At 58.3% G+C, this 22092-nt stretch overlaps 4 protein-coding genes across 6 annotated transcripts; 2 read left to right on the top strand and 2 right to left on the bottom strand.

Moving 5' to 3' along the window:
* Positions 1 to 587: 587 nt before the first annotated feature.
* Positions 588 to 4512, bottom strand: ALYREF (Aly/REF export factor). Its single transcript, XM_070390169.1, has 6 exons — positions 4120 to 4512; positions 3512 to 3643; positions 1880 to 2027; positions 1265 to 1328; positions 988 to 1165; positions 588 to 893 (listed from the first exon to the last, which is right to left on the bottom strand). The coding sequence occupies exons 1-6, from the start codon at positions 4354 to 4356 to the stop codon at positions 879 to 881; spliced, it is 774 nt and encodes a 257-aa protein (XP_070246270.1). The 5' UTR covers positions 4357 to 4512; the 3' UTR covers positions 588 to 878.
* On the top strand, positions 4490 to 9902 carry ANAPC11 (anaphase promoting complex subunit 11). Of its 3 annotated transcripts, none has more exons than XM_070390172.1 (3): positions 4490 to 4613; positions 5067 to 5241; positions 9555 to 9902. In XM_070390172.1, the coding sequence occupies exons 2-3, from the start codon at positions 5133 to 5135 to the stop codon at positions 9698 to 9700; spliced, it is 255 nt and encodes an 84-aa protein (XP_070246273.1). In that variant the 5' UTR covers positions 4490 to 4613; positions 5067 to 5132; the 3' UTR covers positions 9701 to 9902. The 3 variants fall into 3 exon arrangements, with proteins under 3 accessions (XP_070246273.1, XP_070246272.1, XP_070246271.1); XM_070390171.1 differs by having other exon boundaries at positions 4520 to 4739; positions 5121 to 5241; XM_070390170.1 differs by having other exon boundaries at positions 4523 to 4739.
* A 2168-nt stretch (positions 9903 to 12070) lies between these two features.
* Positions 12071 to 12545, top strand: NPB (neuropeptide B). Its single transcript, XM_005905399.2, has 2 exons — positions 12071 to 12325; positions 12406 to 12545. The coding sequence occupies exons 1-2, from the start codon at positions 12098 to 12100 to the stop codon at positions 12529 to 12531; spliced, it is 354 nt and encodes a 117-aa protein (XP_005905461.2). The 5' UTR covers positions 12071 to 12097; the 3' UTR covers positions 12532 to 12545.
* Positions 12546 to 14759: 2214 nt separating this feature from the next.
* PCYT2 (phosphate cytidylyltransferase 2, ethanolamine) lies at positions 14760 to 21968 on the bottom strand. Its single transcript, XM_014481324.2, is given in 15 exon segments — positions 14760 to 15506; positions 15592 to 15680; positions 15961 to 16026; positions 16192 to 16257; positions 16448 to 16525; positions 16764 to 16792; positions 16795 to 16845; positions 17111 to 17249; positions 17688 to 17741; positions 17936 to 17980; positions 18119 to 18203; positions 18865 to 18931; positions 19189 to 19350; positions 19928 to 20016; positions 21798 to 21968. Coding segments are annotated over 15 exon segments (1221 nt in total). The 5' UTR covers positions 21887 to 21968; the 3' UTR covers positions 14760 to 15394.
* Between the last annotated feature and the right edge of the window lie 124 nt (positions 21969 to 22092).

Here is a 22092-nt window from a genome sequence, read left to right as displayed (position 1 = left end):
GAGGGGTCCAGATGGGCACCACTGTCTGCCCGCCCCCCCAGTTCCCTGTGAGTCAAATGAGATTCTACCACAGCTCCCACTAGCTACATCTCCAAGTACATAATTAAGAAAACACTGAATACAGTGATCTTTCCTTCATGACACAAAAGACGAAAAACACGCGGGGATTATGTTGCAAAGTCAGAACTACTAAACCCAGATTTCTGAGAACCAGAGCACGAGAAGGAAAGGAACAGCTCAACCGAGCAGTCACCTGAAACTGGCCAGAAGCACAGGGCACCCCACCTTGCCCCGCCCCTCACCTTGCAGTACAGGCAATGAACAGGTGGCTGAGTGTGGAGGACCACTGCTCCATATCCTCCCACCTAGGGGGGATGAGGGGATGAGAAAAAGGGGTTTGGATCTGTGGGAACAGCGTGGCAGCCAGCATCGTCCTGCAGAACTCCAACCCACAGGCCAGGTGCCATGTGCCCAGCAGGCCTGCCTCATTTCCTCCTCAGATCCCACGTCCCTCCCGCCTACCAGATCACACCAGCATTCTGGCCCAGGTGAGGACCCTGAAAATGGGATGAATTAAACAGTTCCAGTTCTACACACATTTCTATTTTATTATGGCAAAGGTGAAAACGCCACCTTCTCCACAACAACAACCAGTAAAAGTTATCCCAAAAATAACTCAGTACAAAACAGGTCTGTTTCAGAATTTAAAAAAAAAAAAAAAGAAAAAGAAACCTTTACATGAATTTTAAATCCTATTTTAAAACACAAAAGAAACAAATCCATCATTGGCCACACAGCCCCAGTCTGTCACCCCCTCCCACCAGGGAGCACGGACGAGACTTCTGGGTCCTGGTCCATGCACGGATTTGCTGGTCTGTTTAACTGGTGTCCATCTGAAACAGAGGAAGAGAGGTGCTCACTCAAAATGAGGCCCTCCTCTCAGTTGGTCTGGGACTGACCCTCACCCAGCCCTCCTCTGTGACTTACTCTTGCATTATAAGCATCCAGCTGGGCATCTAACTCTTCTGCGGAAAGCTGCTGCTTTGAACTCCTGCCGGTGCCTCTGCCTCTGCCCCGGCTGCCTCCACGGGTGCCTCTCCGGGTGCCGCCGCCACCACCAAAACCTCCTGAACCACGGTTTCTAGTCATCCCACCTCTGTTTACACTAGCAAGAAAAGGAAACTTTGCTCACATGCCTGGGAAGACCTGCAGCATGAGGAGATACCCCACAAGTCAGCCATGACTAGAGAGGCCCTGAACTCACCTCTGTGCAGGTCTCCGCTGCGTGTCAATCTGTGAGGTGACGAGCTGAATGTTCATGGGGCGGCCTGTGGCAGAGAACACAAGAGGGCCAGCTCCTGTTAGAGGACTCTGAAGCCTGCTAGGGGCAGCACCCTGGCCTCCATGCAAGCACTGGAAAGGGACACTGTGCATCTTGATGCTCCCGACGAGAGGACAGCCTGGAAATGCTGGTGGGAGAACAGCCCCACCAGCGCCTCCTCGCTCCTTCTCATCCAGTGCACGTGGGTGTCTGTCGGGCGTCCGGGGTGCCCAGGAGCAGAAAGGTACCTTTGTCTTTACGACTACAGCCCCGCACTCAAGAGTTGTACTATGGTGATTCTGAGAAGGCTTCACAGAAGTGAATCTTCCGGAAGGAGCTGAAGGAGGGGAGGGATGTAGCTTGCTGGATGGGGATTCACAAGAGGTTGGTCCAGATGTGTGGGGCAGCATGAGAGGTGGTAGTGGAAGAGAGACAAAGGGGCGAACACAAAGTGTCCTCAAGCAGAGGGGACCCTACTCTTGCAGGGATGGGGCCAGCCTTTGGCTCCGCAAACTAGCTACAGCGCTGCAGCCTTTCTGGGTCCAATCTCAAACGCACCATCCAAAGGGACGCCGTTGTACTGTTTCATAGCTTTTAGTGCATCTGCCTTCCGCTCAAAGTGCACGTCAGCTGTTCCTAAACTGCGGCCAGATCGGTCGTAGTGCACAGCCGCCTTCTTCAGAGTTCCAAATTCAGCAAAGAGCTCCTGAGAGTCAGAAAGAGCAGTTGTTAGCAAAGCAATCTTTCTTCTGGTGGCCCAGGGACACTCCCTGGAAGTGTAAACTGCTTTGGGGTATTTCCCTGGGAGGAAGACATACATGTGGTGGGGCAGGGCAGTGGCGGTGGGACCTGGGGTATGGGATGGGACAGGTGGGACAGCAATTTCCCGGAGCAGCTGGGCCTGAGGGCTCCTGCCCACTTGGGAACCTGACATCTCTACCACGATGCAGGTGAAGGATCACAAAGCCCACCAATGAAGGGCAAATATTAAGTTGCTATCTTCTTCAACAAAGGAATATTTACAACACACCCAAGGACTGTGCCAAGAAGCAGCCAAGGCCAAGATCACAGAGCAAGGGGCTCTATCCACTTGTGGACCAGCTCCAAGGGCCCTCTGACTGGGAGCCCTGACCCAGCCCCTCCCCCAGGGCAGATTCTGGCTCACCTTTCCCTCTCCTCCTACTCAAGCCTGCCGCAAAGCCTGAAGTCAAGCGCTGCCATGGAAACTGCCCTGACCTCAGGCAGGCTGGGAGTTGGAGAGGGAACCCAGAGTGTGGGGCTACTCCGGCCGCAGGCACACAGCGGGAAGTGGAGTTCACCAAAAGCGGTTTCCAGTGGATGCCAGAAACCACCTTAAAAAAAGTGTTGAGACACTGTGAGTGCTCACTGGCCTTGCTCTGTCCTCCCAAGGCAAAGTAAATGGCTGGGCTCTGGGAAATTGAACCCAGGGAGGCCCAGTACCCTGCCCAGCCATCTCCTGGACTGACCCCCAAGATGTCATTACTTAACCATTTTAGGCAGCAAGTTTAAAGGCCTTTAGGGTTCAACCAAAAAAAAAGAAAAGGAAAAAAAGAAAAAGGGGAGGAAAGAGAGAGGAAAAAAAAAAAAAGAGGCTTCAACCAAAGATGTTTGAGAATCATGCCACTAGCAAAACCCAGGGGGTGAGGATAAGTGAGAAGACAGGGGATGAAATTCTAAGTAAGACATAGGGCTTAAGGCAAATGGAACCAGAGTGACGCTGGCACCATCCTGGTTCTATGCTGTCAGTTCTACAAAAGAAGTACTTTCTCCTCCCAACAAACCATTAAAACAAGCAAAACGTAAGGAAAGCAAGTAGCCTAGCTCTTCCACGAACAGAAACGGAGCACATTCAACCAAGCTTCTGTCAGAAGAGCTTGGGCAGAGTGCCTTCATCTACAGAACACGTTTTAGCAAGGAAGAGCGGCAGCGCCCCAGACTAAGCTGGGGTCTTGTCTTCCAGCACAAACTGACACATTGGTCAGGCTTTCAATTCTAGCTCAACCTCTGCTCTGCATTCCTGGAGCCCCTCACAGGGAACAGTGGCTGGCCCTTGGGTGCCTGGGAGAGCTTTCTTCCCAAGGTGTGTGGGGGGATTCAGGGCCAAGTCCCAAACGCCACAACCAATTCCGTGCGGAGTGACCCGCCCACCAAGAAACTCCAGTCCCTTACCTGAATATCAGCGTCGGACACTCCAAAATCCAGATTTGACACCAGCAGTTTCCCACCGGTCTCCACGCCGGCACCACCCCCAAAACCGCTATCGAAAAGGTCATGCTGCCATTTGTCGGGAAGTTGTTTCGGCTGAGGGAAAAGAAAACACAAGAACAGAAAAAGGTCTGTGAGTCTCACTCCAGGGCTCGCCCTCGCCCTCACGGCCACAGCAAGACCCTCCCCCCATCACGGCGGGGAAGCAGGCACTGAGACAGACCCGCGGCCCCCGCTTCTCGCCCGCGTCAGGCCGTACCCGGCCGCCAAGGCCACACGTCCCTCAACTTCTCGGTTCCCTCCAACCGACTTCCCGCCACCGGGGCGGCCGCGCCAACGGCCCCTCAGCCCCCAGAGCCGTGAGGCCGGGCGCCCTGCTAAGACAAAGGCCGCCAGGGTCTCAGCCTTGGTGCCCGGCAGGCGTGCGACCTTCCCGCCCGCCGAACCGGCCGGCGCCCGCGACCCCCGGCCCAGTCGGTCAGTCGGTCAGCCGGCCGCCCGGTCGGTCGCCCGTGCGCCGCCCTGCCGGTTCGCTCCCTCGCCGCGGCCCGCCACCCGGTATCCACACTCACCCTGCTGTAGGGCGCCGGCCGGTTCCTGCCGCCGCCGCCCGCCGCGCCGCGGGCTATGGCCGGCCGATTCCGAATGGGTCCGCCGCCTCGGTTCACTCGCGCGGCGGCCTGGGCCCCGCCGCCGCGGCCACCCTGGGAGCCGGCCCGGCCGCGGCCCCTGCCCCCGCCGCGGCCGCCTCGCTGGCTCCGGTTCAGCTTAATGATGTCGTCCAGAGACATATCCATTTTGTCGGCCATGGCGGGCGCGGAATCGGCCTCGGCTCGAGCCCGCGCGTCAGCACGTCGGCGCGTCACTTCCAGCGCCGCTCGGGGGTTTTCCGGTGCCGCGTCCTCAGAGCGACCGCGGATTGGCTGCGGGCCTTCGGCGTCTCAGAGGGCGAGGCCGCGCGTGCGCGCTGAACCAAGGAGCTCGGCGGGCGCCTCTGAGAAGTGCCGAGCCGCGGCCACAGGCGTTTATGTACCTTCCCGCGCGGGGCCGGCGCTGCCAACTGAAGGCGGGTGGTGCCGCGCGCGATTAGATCGGCGGGGGCGCGGCCGTTGGGGGCGTGGCCGAGCGTGGCGCCTCTCCCTTGCCCCTCCCCCACCGCACCAGGAACCCGCACCCTAGTCCCGCGGCGGGAGTGAGTGCGGCCCGTGCGGCCCACGCCTGGGTTGTTTCCGGGGTGACCTCGTAGGGAGCGGGCTTGGGTCTCCATCTACTCAGCCCCGTCAGCCCTTTGGAAGTAGCGCACGGCGCGTTTCTGCGGTTGTTAAAGAAAGCCGACGAGCCCTTCTGCGTACGCCGGGGCAGAAGTGCGGTGTTGGCGAAGGACCAACACCGGTCCTCCCGGGCTTCCCGAGGACCCGGCCTCCGCCCCAGCCCCCTTGCAGACAGCTCTTACTGCCTTTCGGCGGCCACTGTTGCCTACGCTGGACCCTCGGGGCGACACCCCTTCTTTGGCTTCCAGGTGCCGTAGCTCTGCAGACTCAGCACAGCCGGGTGGTCTCTTCCCTCCTCGCAGGCTCCTCGCGCCATGAGGGTGAAGATCAAATGCTGGAACGGCGTGGCCACTTGGCTCTGGGTAGCCAACGACGAGAACTGTGGCATCTGCCGGATGGCCTTCAATGGCTGCTGCCCGGACTGTGAGTGTCCCCTGCCCGCTGTCTCTCGAGCTGTGCCTATCATCTGGCCTTGGCGTGTCCCCAGAAGTACTTGCACAGCGTTTCTGGGGTTTGGTTTCCTCTTCCCAAGAAAAGTTGATAGAGAAAAGCCAGGCTATTTGGGCCCATATTTGTACAAAGATCCTGTCAAAAGTTTTGTAAGGAAAAGAGCACAGTTTGCTATCCTGATAAAAGTCACTATGAGACACGTGGAACACAAAGATGTGTTAAAGCATTTTATTTGAAAATTTCAAGTCAACAAAAAAGTGTAATGTTACAAGGTTTCCCCCTCAATCCAGCACATAAATGATGAATAACACGTTTTCGTATCTGGTGGTTTTTGCCCAGCTGTTTTAAAGTAAATGCTAAATGTCTCCTGCATTGTCAGGTGGGTTCTTTACCACTGGGCCACCAGGGAAGCCATAGTAAATGCTAAATGTGAGGCCCTACTTCAGTGCTGACTTTCACCCAGCACTGTTGTCACTTTAGACAACGTATTTCTTACCGTTGCCCCTCATTCCCAGTCCTTGTTCAGATTTCTTTAGTTGTCCTCAAATGTCTTTTTGTTGTTGGGTGGTGTGAGCCAAGACCCAAGGTGTGATCACTTTTTCCCTTCACTACTTAATCTAGAATAGTCTTGCTTCAACTTCTCTATCGCGTTTTAGACATCTAATTATTTGTTTTTATTTTTATTTATTTATTTTTGGCTGCGTAGGGACCTTCATTGCATTGGGCAGGCTTCTCTCTAGTTGTGTTGCATGGGCTCAGTTGTCTTGGATCACGTGGGATTTTAGTTTCTAGACCAGGGGTCAAACCCACATCCCCTGCATTGGAAGGCAGATTCTTAACCACTGGACCACCATGGAATTCCCCGTAGACATCTGATTCTTTCAGAACCTGTTGTCTTGCAAAATGCCTGACCTCAGGTTTTATCAGAGTTCATCTTTGCTGGGCTTTTTTGCATTGTTCCCTCGTGGCTCAGACAGTAAAGCGTCTGTCTACAATGCGGGAGAACTGGGTTCGATCCCTGGGTTGGGAAGATCCCTTGGAGAAGGAAATGGCAATCCACTCCAGTACTATCGCCTGGAAAATCCCATGGACAGAGGAGCCTGGTAGGCTACAGTCCATGGGATAGCAAAGAGTCGGACACGACTGAGCGACTTCACTTTCACTTTACTTTGTCTCCAGTGTGTTCTGTGAAGTGAAAGTATTTGGGTCAAAAGGAGATTTTTGCACCAGTGAATTTAGTTTTTAGTCAGACACAAGTGAACTAGAAGCAGTAGGAAGGCTCTTAAGGCTTTGCCTAGGGAACGAAGGTGTTCCCAAGAGAGAAGTGAGATTTGGGGACCACTGAGAAGTCAATGACCAGGCCTGTCCTGTGGGGCCGTGAACATCAAAATAGTACTAGATCTTTGCTTACAGTGAAATTCAAATAATTGAATTTTAGTGCAAATATAATTTTATCCTAGCCTTAAATCTTTACATTCGGTGAGAGGAAATCTCATCACCTAGGGGCTAATCCATCCTGATTTAATCAGGCTGGTATATAATCTTAGGAAATCAGTGATTGGTTCTACTTGATGAGGTTTTATGTAACAGGCAGAGAGAATAGAAGCACAAGGTCTGGCTTGGTTTAATCCGTTTAAAACCTCGCCCCCCCCCCTTTTTTTTTTGGTTTAGTTGGGTCTTGTTACTACATGCAGCCTTTTTCTAGGTGAGGGAGCACTACTCTAGTTGCCGTGGCTTCTCTAGTTGCGGAGCACAGGCTCTAGGCGCACAGGCTTCAGTGGTTTCATTGCTCGGGTTTAGTTGCTCTGCAGCATGTGAAATCTTCCAGGCCCAGGGATTGAACCCATGTCCCGTGCATTGGCAGGTGGATTCCTATCCACTGTACCACCAGGGAAATCCTAACACCACCCTTTCTCAAAGCTACAACACAGGTTATGGGTAGGTACTTGCAACTTTCTCAGCAGCAGATATGGCTTCTGAAAAGAAAAGTCCTAGGGTAGCATTTATGTGGTCATGCCCTTGACCCAGTGTGGGTGAGTGAGCCTGTGTGTCAAAGATGGCACCAGGGCTTGCATGCAGCTTGTGGAACCCAGTGTGTAGGGCTGGCTGAGGTGTGCTGGCTCCTGGGAAGGGGGGGGGGGGGTTTAGAGGCTGAACTTTGGACTTGCTGGTTGTGAGCCAGCTGTAATGATCAAAGTGTTTGGTCAGCCCAGGGTGCCTTCTATACAGATCAAGTGATGCTGGATTTCTCTGCTGAGATGAAATTCCTACGAAGAATCCAAAGTGACTCAGACTGTGATAAACCTGCTCCTTGTCTCAGGGCTTTGTGAGTGAAAGTCTTATGGAGAGGATCCCACCGACACTTAGCATGAGTCACTATCAGCATGGAAGGTGGTGTCAGATTCCCCAAGAATGGACGTGATGGCTAGGGTACTCCTGCCAGTAGGCTAGCTGGCCCCTGTGCATCCTCTTGCATCCTCTATTTGTAAGGGCTCTAATGTGTTAGGGTGATTGCAAGCGTAGTTCTGCTGAGGTGGGAAAGACCCTGGGTGGGGTGGGGTCGGGGTGGGAACCAACAGAAATCAGGTGTCACACCCTGTGGGCTCCTGGCACAGGGCTGTCCACCTCGCCCCCGACCCTGGCCTGGGAAGCAGAGTGAGCTAGATGGTTTTGTATTTTCCAGGTAAATTGTTTTTAGTTGTTTTGTTGTAAAAGATTCAGAAAAGGAATGATGTTTTGTTTTAGAGAGAATTACTTTTAAAAGATTGGGGGTTTGAGGGGGAGAAAGGATCCATGTATATGTGTAACTGAGTCCCTTCACTGTTCACCTGAAATTATCACAGTGTTGTTAATGGGCTATACCCCAATACAAAATAAAAAGTTTAAAAAAAAAAAAAATTGAGAAACACTGCCCCAAACAAGAGAGTAAGAAGATGGCAGTGCCCATCTGTCTGACTCCATAGGGTGAATGTACCACTGTGGGGCAAGGGCTGCTCCTGAACTGGGAAGGAGGTGCAGGTTTTGAGCAGCCACTGAAGGATATTTAAGACCTGGCACCCACACCAGCCTCCTGGCCGGCATGCTCCCTTCAGGCCATGGCAGCTGCCCTTGGGAGTCACGTGGCCTCGTCTGTCGGTGGTATGTCGGGGGGCATGATAGAGACTTCGGAGCACTGTGAGGCTTGGACAAGCGCTCAGGTCAGGTTTCCGGCCCCTTGTGCAGCTCAGACCAGGTGCTCCATTAGGTCTTGAGAGCACTGCCATGTGGCTTCGCCATGGTGTTATCTGTTTAACACATCGTACAGTCACCTGTCCCTGTGTCTGGTGTCAAGAGAGACGACCAGGACCACATGTGACCAGGCCAGCACTTAGGAACTACTTCGTGGACAAGATGTCTCCTGTTCACCCCAGCTTATCTGGCTGCTGCACTGTGTGCCCTAGTGACTTCTGGATTTGGTTCACGCTTAATAGGCATGAGGGGCCCTGTGGCAATGGTTTGGGGGAATGGCCCCCCTAGAGGGTGGTGGCAGCAAGCTGCAGCTCCCCCTGCTCATGGGGACCTTACCTGCTCGTGGCTGGGGGAGGACATTGTGCTCTGCTGGCACCAGCTATGTGATGGGGTTTTGTAGATTCTTAAAAGCCAGGGACTTGTTTCTGTTGATGCCAGGCCCTCTTCACAGTGGTAGCACATGCAGGTGTGTGGGCTGGAGGGCCAGCACCAGGTTCTCTGGACCTCAGGTAGGATAGAAATGGGGAGGAAACGGGAGGCAGTGCCACGTCACTCCCAGTGGCCGATGGGCTGGGCCATAAGCCCCTGTGTCCCCGACCTGCTTCCTGGTACTGAACTGGGTCCCTACTGCCTGGCGATAACAACATCTAGTTTCTAAGGCTCCGGCTCACCTCACCTTGATCAAGAGAATGGTTTGCCGCTCGGAGGCAGGTCACCTGTGCAGGCGCCCTGACACACTGATGTAACCTTCTTGGCATCACGGATGCCAAATGGCAGAGCTGCGGTGTGTCTGCAGATGGGCCCAGGCCCTGGGAGGCCAGTGGACGGGGGTTCAGGCCCGGCCAGAGCTCTTGCTGCTGCTGAGCTCCCGCGTGGAGGTGGGAGCAGCCTGGGTGGTCTTTGCAGAGGTTCATATAGAGGTGGCTGCTCAGCTGAGCCTGTGGTTTCCTTCCAGGTTCCTGTCCTCTCTGAGCCCTGAGGCCACCGTGGGCATGCTTCCCCCGTCGGACTTGTCCTGTGCTCTGGGTGACTCACAGGTCCTCTCGTCCCTCCCACAGGCAAGGTGCCGGGTGACGACTGCCCGCTGGTGTGGGGCCAGTGCTCACACTGCTTCCACATGCACTGCATCCTCAAGTGGCTGAACGCGCAGCAGGTGCAGCAGCACTGCCCCATGTGCCGCCAGGAGTGGAAGTTCAAGGAGTGAGGCCATCCATGCTGCCCGATGCCCCTGCCCTCACCCTGAGACGGCCTCACCCCCACAGTGGCTCTGGGTGGCTGTCTCTTCCACGGAGACAGTCTCCTCTGGGCTCTGACAGGGTTGAAATGAGGACTGGAACTGCGTTTATTTTCTCCCATCACAACGTTGACACTTTTATCAAATAAATAAAACTCATTAAACCACCTAAGCCTGGCCGGAGGCTCCAGTTGCTTGTTTTCTTGGTGCTGAGGCAGCCTCGGTGTGCGCCAGTATGAAAACTCATGAATAAACATCCCAATGCGATGCCGAGAGGCCCTGAGTCACACCCCTGGAGAAGAAGGAGCCAGGGATCAGCCGGAGGAGCCAGGGTGGGAGGAGTGGGCTTGGGTTGGAAGAGCCTGGTGGGGTAGAGAGGCCGGGAGGCCCCCTCTTCAGGGTGGTTGCTGGGACCCTGGATGGACATGGCTGGCAGGCACTCCCATGCTTCCTCCCTCTGGAAGGCTGTCCCTGAGTAGGTGCTAGCTGTGCAAAGAGGGCTTTGCCAAGGCTGCTGTGACTGGTGGCCTCAGTCCCCTTCTTCCAGCTCCTTGTCAAGGCCAGTGTCTGACATCAGGACATGTGTCCACGGGTGTCCAAGGGTCTCCCCATCTAGAGAAGTCAGCCCTTGGGACATCCTTGGGGCACCTCTGCTCCACCACAGCCCCCGTTGGCTGGTGGCCTGGTGTGGGGTGGGGGCAAGGAACCCAGCCCTAGGGTTTTGAGCAGCTTTTGGATGGCAACCGCTGTAGGCTACATGTCCTGTGAGCATGGGCTCCTTCCAGTCTATTCTCGACCTCCCCCCGCACCTGGAGTCACTGCCCTGTGTCCCTGTAATGCCTTCTGCCCAGTGGGTAGCTGGTTTCTGAGCACCAGTCCCCAGGGGAGAAGGCAGGGCAGTACATGGTCTGGACCATTGTGCCCAGAGGGAAGGAACCTTCACAGAACCTGGAGGTCATATGCTCCTTGCCCAGAAACCCAACTGCCAGGGCCCTTGTGCTGGTGTCTGTCCTGGGAAGGCACGTGGCCAGGGTGTTTGGAAAGTGTGAGCAGGAGGAGGGGCAGCTGAGTAAGCCTCATGTCACCTGCTGTGTGCCCTCCGTCTTGGGCCCTTGGACTCAGCCTCCTGGGTGCTCCCATTTAGCTCTTGGACTCTAGGCAGTAACTCTGAATTCTAAGCGCCTATCTACAGTGTGTCTGGATCCATGGTCACTGAGTTCACAGACCAGTAAGAAGACCAGCCCTTACTGGGAGGTGGGCAGTGGCAGCTGCAGAGGATCCCACAGGGTGACCTGGCCTGCCCTGCTCGCCTCCCGTCCCTGGAGTTCTGCCTTCCCTGGGGAATTCTCCCCTGTGACAGGAAATACCCACATGCCTAGGGTGCCAGACCGTGAACTGAGCCTCCAGGCTTTTAGCCCTGGCACACCGGGACAGGTGCCCTCACCCCAGAAGCCTAGAGCTTGCCACAGGTCATACAGTCCTCTAGGCAGGCCACTCCCACTTCGCTGCCAGGTGGGCTCCTCTCCATTCTTTACTGGGTTCCAGCCTGGTCCTCCCAGGGCCTGCGTGGTCCCCTCAAGCGGGACACAGAGCTGCCTGCCAGGCCCAGCACACACCCAGAGCCCAGCCATTGGCTCCCTCCCAGGAAGCTCAAGGGCTCTGCCAGTTCCTCTCAGGCCCCCTAATCTCAGCTCTTCCTCTGCCACAGTGGCACAGGGTCACAGCACCCACTTCTGCAACGGCTCTCCTGTGGCCTCGCCTCATCTGTCCTGTGAGCCCTCCTGCCTGTCCTGCGAGCTGTTTGAGGACCAGATCAGTGGTATAAAACTCTCATAGGTGTGAAACCCACCTCTGCCCTTCCCACCCCCGGCCCTCTTAGATTTCAGTGCCCCCTCCAGAAGCCTGGTCCTCTGGTCAGCTCCCTTTAGGGTGGGAACGGCTCCTTGTCCCCGGGGTAAGGGGTACAGTCCCAGAGGGGGGTGACGGGACTGGGGCGCCGTTGGACTCGTTGAAGGCTCTGCAGCACCGACGCCCCTCCCCGCACTGAGTCGGGACTAAGGTCTGGGAGGGGCCTGGGGGCTGCCTCCCAGCAAGAGTTGAGTGGGCCAGAAACGGGGAGGTGGGCGTGGGTGGGGAGGAAGGGGGCGTCGCATCCCCCCAAGCCCTGGAGCATCTTTCTCCAGCGTGCCCCTGTTCCCAAGAGGCTCTGAACCCCGCGCGGGCTTCTCTCTCCGGGATGCGGAGGCCGGTGCATCCCGGCGCCCGCCCTCGCGCCCCGCCCCGCCCCGCCGCAGATATAAGGCAAGGGTGCTGCCGTTCCGCACCCCGCCGCCCGCTGCCACCGAGTCCCCCGTGGCCGGGCCCGCGATGCTGGTGGCCGCCGCTCTGGCGCTGTGCTTACTGCTGGCGTCCCCTGGCCTCGCGTGGTACAAGCCGACGGCGGGGCAGGGGTACTACTCCGTGGGCCGCGCCGCGGGGCTGCTGTCCGGCTTCCACAGGTCGCCGTACGCACGGCGCTCCGAGCCCCGCGGGGGCACGCGATCCCTGGGAGGGGTCGGCACTTTCCGGGAGATGCGCCCCAACCTGCGGAGTCTTGTGAGTAATGGGCGCTGTTGGGTGCGGAGGGCTGGAGGGTGCGGGTGCCCCCTTATCCTTCCATCCCATCTTGCCCCCAGGCCGTGTGCGTCGAGGAGGTCACCCCCAACCTGCAGAGCTGCGAGCCACTCCCCGACGGCCGCGCCACTTTCCAGTGCAAGGCCGACGTCTTCCTGTCGCTCAGCGCCTCGGACTGTCGCAAGTGAGCCCCGACCCCGGCACCTGGACCCGGCCTGAATGTCCCGGGTACCCGTGGGCCCGCCCCTGCCCTGGAGCTAGATGGCACCCAGTACCGCCCATCCATCCCCATAGTAAATGGCTTAATGAATAAATGACTTGCAGCCTCTGGAAGTTGGGCACAGTGGGTGGAGTGGGGGTCTCCTGAATCTCCACACTCATACTCTGCTCACCTAGGCATGCAGACAGCAGCCAGGTCACCAGGTTGCACGGAGACACCTGTATAGGAGCTCCCAAGAACCACTGCTGGTAAAATGCTGCTGGGAACTTTCTGTGGGCCTCAGGTGGTATCAAACCCAGACATCTTCTGGAGCCCCGCATCTGGCTCTGCAAGGCTCCGCTCCATGCCCTGCCCCCTCCCTGCTTTTGTTCAGGCAGCTCCTGGATTCTCCTAGGAGGTCCTGCCTCGGTCCCCCACTAGCCATCAAGTCTACCAAACCAGCTCAAAAGTCCTACCTTGTAATAAGCCTCCCCTAAACACCCCACACCAGGACGCCCTCCTGCCTCAAATGCTACGTTTCTTGAGGCCTCCCTTACTAGAGGGGCAGCTCTTGGAGTGATTCCTTTCTTGGAGCACCCCCCAAACACCTCAAAGTACACAGCATGGGACAATACTTGTCCAAATGAATGAATGAATAGGCTGGGCCCAGCCAGAGGGGGAAGGCAGCGAGATGTGTGGCTCCGGGGCTGGGAGGGGCTACAGCAGGGGGGATGACAGAGCTGAGAGCTGGGCACAGCCCCAGCTGAGTCCTGAGTCAGGCAGCTGGCTCCTCCCAGGCCTGGGAGCTCTTTGTTCATCCCAATCTAGACCCGCAGGAAAGCAGTATCCCCAAAGCCATGGGTGGTGCCATACCTGGAGAAGGGAGGGGATGTGCAGGACCCTGGCTCTTGAATACAACTGCCTTATGCCAGCCCAGCACCCTTGCCCAATCAGGCTAATTCCCTAATTCAGTTGTTGGGATCTCAGTAAGTTGATTTACACCCTTGCCCCCAATGAGGCTGACCTGAGTCCCTTAGCCTGAGCTCTGGCCCCAGAGATCTGGAGCTTGTTTCAATGACGTCCCCCACCCCATGGAATGCCTTGCCACCAGCTGGGCCTCAGAGGACCCCAGGGAGCTGGACCTACCAGCCAGCCCTCTGCTGAAGCTGTGGGTGGGACCCACAATCCTGTTGTATCTGGGTGGACAAGTGTCCGGAGGCACCCACCTCCTGGATACCCAGGCTCCAAGTTCCCTCCAACCATGGTCCAGCCGCGGCAGGGGGGCTTCCTGGTTGCTGCTGCAGGCTGTCCTCCAGCCCTCACCTTGGGTGCCACCCAGCAGGGGGTTCTGAACAGGCCTAGGGCTGACTCTGGTCTCAAGAGGAATCCACTGGCTGCTCCTGTATCCCCACCCCCATCAATCTACAGGAACTGGCTGATCGCTGCAGGATTGGAGTGAGAAGGCTAATACACTGGGTTCCTGAAGTTGGGGCAGGGGTGCGGGGAGGGCCCTGTGCTTCTCACAGCTTAGTGTGCTGCCCCCACTGGGAAAGGGAGGAAAGGAAGTGGGGCAAGGGCTGCCCCGAGAAGCCACGTGCACTGACAGTCCCCCAGCCCCCTCACTGCAGCTGCCCGCACAGGTTCTAGACTCCAGAAAGAACAGGCCCACCTTCCAGGAGTGAATGCTGGTCTAGGACTCCCATGGGGCCAGGCCACAGGGTGCTCTGGCCCCATCTGGCCCAGCAGCTGCAGGGCAGAGGCAATTCTGGAGAGAACTGAAGAGGCTGAAAGAACATCCCAGTCCTTACTCTTGAACATCAGAGCCATAAACCACAGCCACTGTCCCCTCCCCCCAAAAGAGGTGACTGGGGTTAGCACCCTGCAGCCGCTATACCGCTCCAAGTGGGCCCTGACTTGGGTGCAGGAGACCCTGAGATTCTGTGGACTTGGCCAGGGAGCAGCCCCCAATTCCTTCTTGGATCAGGGAGCTATGGGGACTGCAGAGTGTCAGACTCTTGTTTTCCTCACGACAGACCCCAGGGCCAAAGACGCTCTGTCGGCCCTTGCCTCTCTCCCTCTTTCGTTTCCGGCCACTGTGGGAAGTGGCTGGGGAGCTGGATCTAGGGCGTTTCTTGCTGCGGCCGTCCACCTCCTTGTTGGGTGGCGGGGAGCAGGGCCAAGGTTTTCTGGTAGTGCCCTGCAGGATGGACAGCCTGATGCAGAGCCCCTCCCAGCAGGTTTATTTGGTTGCACACCCGCCAGTCAGGTACAAAACCAAGAACAGTCTCTGGGGAGGCTGGTCCAGGAAAACGGGTGCAGCGTCTGGGCCCCAGGCCCCAGGGCAGAGGCTGCCCGTGTGGGAGGCGGCCTGGTCTGCACCCCGAGGAGGAAAGGGGCAACCCCCTGGGTCACTGCTCCCTGAAGCTTGTTTGAACTGAGGCAACGCAAGTGGGTAGGCCGCCTCGAGCTGGGCAGTGGAAGGCGTATAGGAGCTTCCCAGGGGGCAGATAGTGAGCAGCAGCAGGGCCGGGAGGATGAAAGCTGGGTCTTCCATGGCACGTAGGGTGGCACCCCTCTGGTCGAAGGTGCCCCCTGCCCATCCTGCCGGCTGGGCTGCTCCACTGTGCTGGAAGCCCTCTCTGTGCAACTCAGCAGGAAGGACAGGATGGCCTGCTGCAAGACAGGCACCTTGCGAGCAGGGTGACAGGCCACGTCCTCCACATCAGCCCTTCCGCGGTGGGTGACTGGAGAAGAGGGCACTGCAGCTTTGTTAAAAACTGAGCCAAGCTCTCAAGGCAGGGTTGAGAGAGGGCCAGCCCCTCAGAGGGCCCCTGGCATCCTCCCACCTGTCGTCAGAAGTCACAGTCAATCTCCCTTTCGGGCTGCGCTTCCTGCCGCCTCATGGCCTCCTGAAAGGCCAGCTCCTTGGCTTCCTTCTTCTGGTTCCGGGCCTCGTATTCCAGCCTGGGGGCCAGATGGGGTGAGGTGTGCACCCAGAGCCAGGGCCTCAGTGCCACCCTGTGCCCCCAGCACCCCAGCCAGGACTCACCTGTTCTTGATGATGCGCTGGACAATGAGGTCTGTGGTGAGGTCATTCCCACTGTCAACCTGGCAGAAAATGCCCCTCCTTTTGGGCTCCTGGAGGCCAGAAAGAGGGGAAGGAGGTGAGAGCCCTCCCCTGAACCTTGGGGAGCCTGCAGTACTGCCCTGGCTCCTACGGCCTTTCCCCCCGCCCCCACCACGATGGGCATGATCACTCGTGCTCAGGTCCCGCCTCCTTAAACCATGCGGCCACCAGCGAGGCAGCTGTCCCTCACCCGTTTCCCAGACAAGCATGGTGAGGCACAGGGGCATCAGGTGGCTGGGAAGCACCAGACAGTGGCCGCCTCATGTCCACTGAGGGCCCTACAGGACCCACCTCGTATGGGTCAGAGCCATCCTTGTCAGGCACGACTTCTGTCTTCCCGTGACACACCAGGTCCACCTGGGGAGGAGGCAGCGGTCAGGGAGCCCTCCCAGAATCACCCTACACAGTCCCCTGCTCCCCGAGGACCCTCCCTAGGGAGGCCAGCACGGCTCAGAGCACTGGCCTGGCCCCACTCAGCCCAGGTCCTCCCTGGAAAGCTCCCACCAGGAGCCCCACCCTCACCTTGAAGTGGTCCAGGAGCTCAGCTGTGACCGAGTACGGGGCCCCAATCACCACTTCAGACACGTACTGGGTGGACAAGAAGCGCGGCTGGTTAACTAGGACTTGCCAGGCAACAAGGCAGGGGCTGAGAGGGGGCACGGTGGAACCCCAGACTCGTACCCCTGGGAGGGTTCCGGGGGGGTGGGGGGTGGGGTGATGGAGAGGAGCAGCTCCAGCCTGGGAAGGACAGACTGCTGGTCTGCCCACCGGCTCTCACCCGGCAGGCCAGCACACTCAGGGTCCGCTCATGCAGGTTCATGATGGGGTAGTTCTTCCCCTTGTAGTGGTTGACCTCCTGGAGGCAGAGCAAGGTTGAGGCAGCTGGCAACCTCGGGACCGGTGTGCCTTTGTGTGTATGAGGCTGTGTTCCCTCCCAATAATCCCTCGCGGACGTCTGCCAGTATGGGGAAACCTTCCCTGGGTTTCTCCCTGGGCAGAGGCCCAAGCTCACCACCTCTTCCTCACTTGTGCCCAACCCCATCCCTAGGAGCCTTTCCAGAGTCCCCACACTATCAGATGCCCCGGGGTGAGACCTGGTCAAAATGCAAGCCAGCGATGACGAGGGCCTCTCCGCCAGGCCATATACCTTCTCCAGGAAATCCACATGCCCAATGTCTGCACCCAGGTTAAGGAGCGAGGAATCAATACAGAGCAGCCATCCACAGGAGCAGGGGCTCAGTAAGGTCCCCTCCCTCTCCCCTGCTCACGCCTCTCCCTGCTAACAGCTGTGTCCCTGCTAACGGCTGTGCACCCCACCCCAGTTCAGGGTCCTTGAGAATCAGGGAGGCCCCTTGAGGCCCTGGGGCCCACTGGGGAGCATGTGGAGGAGCAGACAGAAGGCCTTGGGCAGGGACAAACGCCACCCAATCCCAGAGGATACGGAACAGGTCAAAGGCGCCAGCCACATAGATGACCGTCTCCCCAGGCTGGGGCTCCTTTCCCGAAGCAAACTGGATGATCTTCTGGGATGTCTGAAGAAACTGGGACACCCCCGTCCAGGGGTTCCGTCCCCCGGGGCACTGCAAGCCGAGAACAGTCTGGTCAGTGACGGAAGCCTTACAGGCATGTCCTTTGCCTGTGACCACCCTTGGGCCTGCCCACACCCGCCTGTCCATCTGCTCTGGGAGGCACAGGTGTGGGGTGGAGGGAGCAGATACAGGGGCCACAGCCAGGACTCCAAACCCCTAGCCGCTGCTGGCCACTCGCTTGTTTGCTCTGCTGTTGCTCCCAGGCAGGCATTTCAGGCAGGGATGCTGAGGGCCGGCTGGCATTGCCTGGTCCACACCGAGACCCGGGTGGGCGGGGCACCTGTGGCTGGCGGGACTGGGGTCCTGCCCTGCGGCCACAGCAGGCACTGCAGCCAATAGCACCTTGGCTCGGCAACTGGCCCGCCAGGAAGAGGCCAGTGGACACAGCCCTCGTGGGGACCTGGCACCCTGAGGCCACCGTCTGGTCACCTGGGAGGAGCCTTCCGAGCAAAGTGTCTCCCCGGCGGGTGTCGGGTGAGGGGGCTACAGAAGGAGAGAGGACCAGGCCACCTGGTTAGAGAACCCTCATTCACACGGTGGCCACTGGGACAGGCCAGCCAGCAAGATTGGCGGTCAGTACCCAGAAAGCAGGGAGCAGGGTAGAGAGCGAGACCCCCTTTCCCCAGGGAGTGGCCTGGGGGTCAGGCAGTGGCCCAGACAGGACAGACAATGCTTACCTTGCCAAAGCTGTCTGCATACTCCCGGTACTCGGAGGACATCTCCTGCACAGAAGTGTACAGGGGTGAGAGGCCTGGCCCTCCAGACGCAGCCAACCCCAGGACCCCAAAGCTTGCTGTTCCAGTGCCCTCTGAGGGGCAAGGGGAGGGTAGGCGATCCCTCCCTCCCAATCCCACACTCACCTGGCTGCTGTGATGGGCCTTGGTCACCAGCAGCATGCGGCCAACGAGGTCTGTGGTGGACACCCCCTGGGTGCGTTTGCATTCTCTGGGGACAGAGGTGGGGTTGGGGCTCTCATCCTGGGACACATGTACAAGGCTGCCTCCTAAGGGCACCTAAGTTGCCCCACCCAAGAGTAAGGGCAACTGTGCTTGTGGCTGAATCTACCATGGTCCATCCCTGGCGGCCTTGCTGTGCACAGACCGTGCACTTCCTCGCTACTCTTGGCCAGGATAGAAAACCAAAACGCAGAGGGTGGAGGGTCCACTGTCATTTTATCAACTAAACGACACGACTGGACAGAACAACAGGATTATCAAGCCTCAAGTTCGCAGACCATCCGAGGGGGTGGCTCTGATCCTGTTCGGCCCGCTGACGCCCAGGTCCTGCCTCACCACCCACTCTGCCAAGGGAATCTCAGTACTGCCCAATCTGAGCTGCTGCCATGTGGGCCTTTTCAAGAGTTACTCATAGAAGCCAGCTCCCCAGTCGAACCCCATGTCTCCACTGCTCTGCAGCCACTGGGGCCAAGGGGCTCCCGTACTGGGTGGCCCAGCTGCATGGCACCCCCAGCCACCGCACCACACCCGCACAAGTCACAGGAAGCACAGGCTGCAGCCCAGATGCTGCCCCCACGAGCAGAAGGCGCTCGAGGGGCCCCAGGAAACCCACTCCTCTAAAGGTGGGCCAACCGGCAGCTAGAGCTTACCTGTACCTTCCAGCCTGCTTCACTTCCTCGTAGGTGTCCCGGCCATCTACGGTCAGCGTGATGTCATCTAAGGGGTGACATGCACACAAGAACACCGAATTTAACCCAAAGCCACGAAGACCTCCAGGCCCATACCTTCACTCCAGGCCTGCCCTGGTGTGCGTACACTCCTTTCTGGAGAAGAACCCAAAGCTTCCTCAGACCCTCAAAGGGCTCCATGCTCCCACAAGTGTGAGGATGCCAGCACCTCCAGACACCCCTCTGATGGTCAGGTCCTGAGCTGCTTGAGTCCCCAGCCCCTTGGATTAAGTCCTGTCCACTCACTGCCGTGGACGCAGAAGTCACAGTTGTACTTGTCCAGAGTCTCCAGTGTGGTGACGTAGGGGGCTGCCGGCACCACCTCATCCACCCACTTGATGGCCTGCACCATCTTGTACCTCTCCTCCTGAGTGAACACCGGGGGCCCCTTGTGCTTGGCGATCTCCTCTAGGGAGAGAGAAGAGGGCAAAGGACAAGGTGGGTGACTCCTGGAGGGCAGGCCACAGGCTTGCCGGCCCCTCCCAGCACTGAGCAGGGTCTGCAGCTACACAAAGGCTTGTGGAGGGAGGCTGTCTCTGACCGGGCCCTCAGCCCATGAAGTACCAAGCAGCCCTGCTGTCCTCTGTGAGCTGGTACAGGCACTGGGGATGTACCTGCTGGGAAATGCACGCCACCCCCTGCCTCAATCCATTAGAGTTCCAGGTACAGTCCGGGTTGCCTTTGATGGCTGGGTACTCTGTACTCAAAGGCCTTGCGAATCAGAAAGCGGGTAGGAAGTGGCTGGCATACCCAGATGGATCCACTGGACACCCCCTACACCCAAGCTCATGACAGGATACAAGACAGGAAAGCTATGGGCGGCCTGGCCTGGGCTGGGGTTAGGGTGAGCTTGCAGAGCTGTGCTAATGGCGAGGATGGCCTAGGCCCGGCCCTACCCTCCACGGGGACCTGTGGGGTCTGTCACAGGCACTGGGGCCGGGGGTCGGGTGGCATGGGCGGCGGTGGGCACAGCAGCCCGGCTTACCATCAGTGTGCACACCCACGATGAGGTGGTCACCCATGGCCCGGGCCTGGCGCAGCTGGTTGGAGTGGCCATAATGTACCATGTCATAGCTGTGGAGAGCACAGGGGTTCAGCTCGTGTTGGGGGTTCAGCCTTGTTCCTCTGCAGTGTCATCAGGAAGCCCGCCAAGAAGCCACCACGGGAACTGCCCCCAGGGTCCCAGTTGGGCTTTCAGAGAGAGGAGTGCTCAGTTCTCCTTATCACCAGTCCCTGGGCCCAGGGTCAGACTGAGCAAGCGTGGCTGTGCCTAGGGACAGGTCTGGGGACCCTGAGGGCTGGTGAGGACACAGAACAGTCCCTGCTCCCCACACCTGGAACAGTGCTCTGCCCTTAGCTCCCATGGGCAGTCCCTTTAAGGTGTAATATAAACGTGATAATTCAAGGGTACAGTGGACTCTGTATTACCCTGAGACAGCCACGCAGTCCCTGGAGCCAACACATAATGAAGTCTAACCAATGCTCAAGGGCGATTGCTGGCTTTAAAAGTTCTGACTGCTCCTCATGGCCTCTGGAAACTCAGTGAGGCTTTGCTCCCTGGAACCAACAACCACCTCCCTGTCACCTGGGGTTCTAGAACATTCATTCTCAAATTCAGGTCTGGTTAAGAGAGAATGCTCAGCTGAAGGCCACACACAGTACCACAGCTCCACTCGAGTTGTCATTGGGCTCAGGGGTGGACCCTCATGCTTGCTCTGCTTCCTCTCAGCCTGGTATTGCCTTCTGAGTAGGTGGAGCTGTCCCTGCTTCTCCAGGTGACCAAGGCCACCAGGTGTACACAACCATTCTACTCAATACTACTTGCTAACACCACCACAGCACACTGGGCCCCAGCAGATGAGCCTGTGGGGCGCAGTACTCTGGTCCTGGGCTAAGGGAAGAGGGGAGTCTAAATTCAGGAGCCTGGCTGGCCCTTGTGCCCACCAGACAGGCTGGGCAGGAGGGGTGCATAGCAGAGAATTCAGGGTGGTCCTGGGTCCAGGCCGTACCACAGTCACTGTGGCCTGCTAAGGGTGGGGTCAGGCCTGGCCAGGGCCAAGGTCAGAGTCCACAGACAGGAAGCCACACCCCCTCCCCAAGGTGACTCAGGTGCAGGCACAGAAGTATGGCAGCCCTGCATGCTGGCTGCTGAAGCCCTGGGCTTGCTTTCCCTGCTTTCATCAAACAAAGGTCTGAGGAAGTATTCAAGGTGGCAAGTTACCACTAGACGTTCACTTTTCTCTTGTCCCCCGGCAGCCTCAAACCTATCTAAACACCACTACTCCAATTGTCTGGCTTGCCAAAAAAGAGAGAACAGTTTGGCACTGTAACTCTCCTCAGATGGATCCAGGAGGCTGAGGGCTGCACTAGGGTCTTACACGGATTGGCCAATGCCTGCACTGACACTTGCCCAAACACTCAGGAGAATCTTCCAGGTTTTGTCCTGGGCAAGGAGAACTCTGGGAAGACATTTTGGGTGCACGGCTCCCTCGGAGAAATAGTTCCTAAGGCACTGAAATGATTAAAGTCACCAAGGTTAGACCCGCAACTCTGGCCACTATTGTGCACAAATCAGGCAGGTGGGACAGCCTGGATGGGTCTCCAGCTTAAAGGCAAACGTGGGCAAAGGAACACCCAGGAAAGGCGCTTATGTAGGGATCCGCAGAAAGCCTCCAGCGACCCTCAGCCGCGCTGCCCGCAGCAACTCGGGTCCAAGGCTTCTTCCGCAGCCTGTGACTCCTTTCGCCCGCCGCCCCGAGCTCGCCGGCGGCCCGATTCCAGCGAAAGCGGCCACAGCGGTCGCCGCGCCCGCGGCCGCACCCCCGCCTCCGCCCCGCGTCCCCCGCCGCGCTCACCAGCCGTCGCACCACACCCGCACGGCTCGCCTAGCCCTCGGGCCCGGCCGCTTGGCGCCGCTCGCCTCCCCGTGCCCGTTCCGGATCATGGCCCAGTAGTGGCGGCGAGACACTGGGCAGCCGGCTCCCGACTCCGAGCCGCCGCAGCCCGCGCACGCACGCGCCGTCACGCGGGCCTCACCCGCCTCGCGCGGCCAATGGCGAACGTCGCCCCACCCCCCGCGCGGAGCCCCGCCCTCTCACCACACATGCGGCCAATGGGGAACCCCGGTCGAGTCGGGTTCCGGCCCTCCGC

Source organism: Bos mutus, chromosome 19 (assembly GCF_027580195.1).
Source record: "Bos mutus isolate GX-2022 chromosome 19, NWIPB_WYAK_1.1, whole genome shotgun sequence".
NCBI classification, from domain to species: Eukaryota; Metazoa; Chordata; class Mammalia; order Artiodactyla; family Bovidae; genus Bos; species Bos mutus.
Note: the sequence above shows the minus strand (reverse complement) of the source record. Positions and strands in the feature narration are given on the sequence as shown.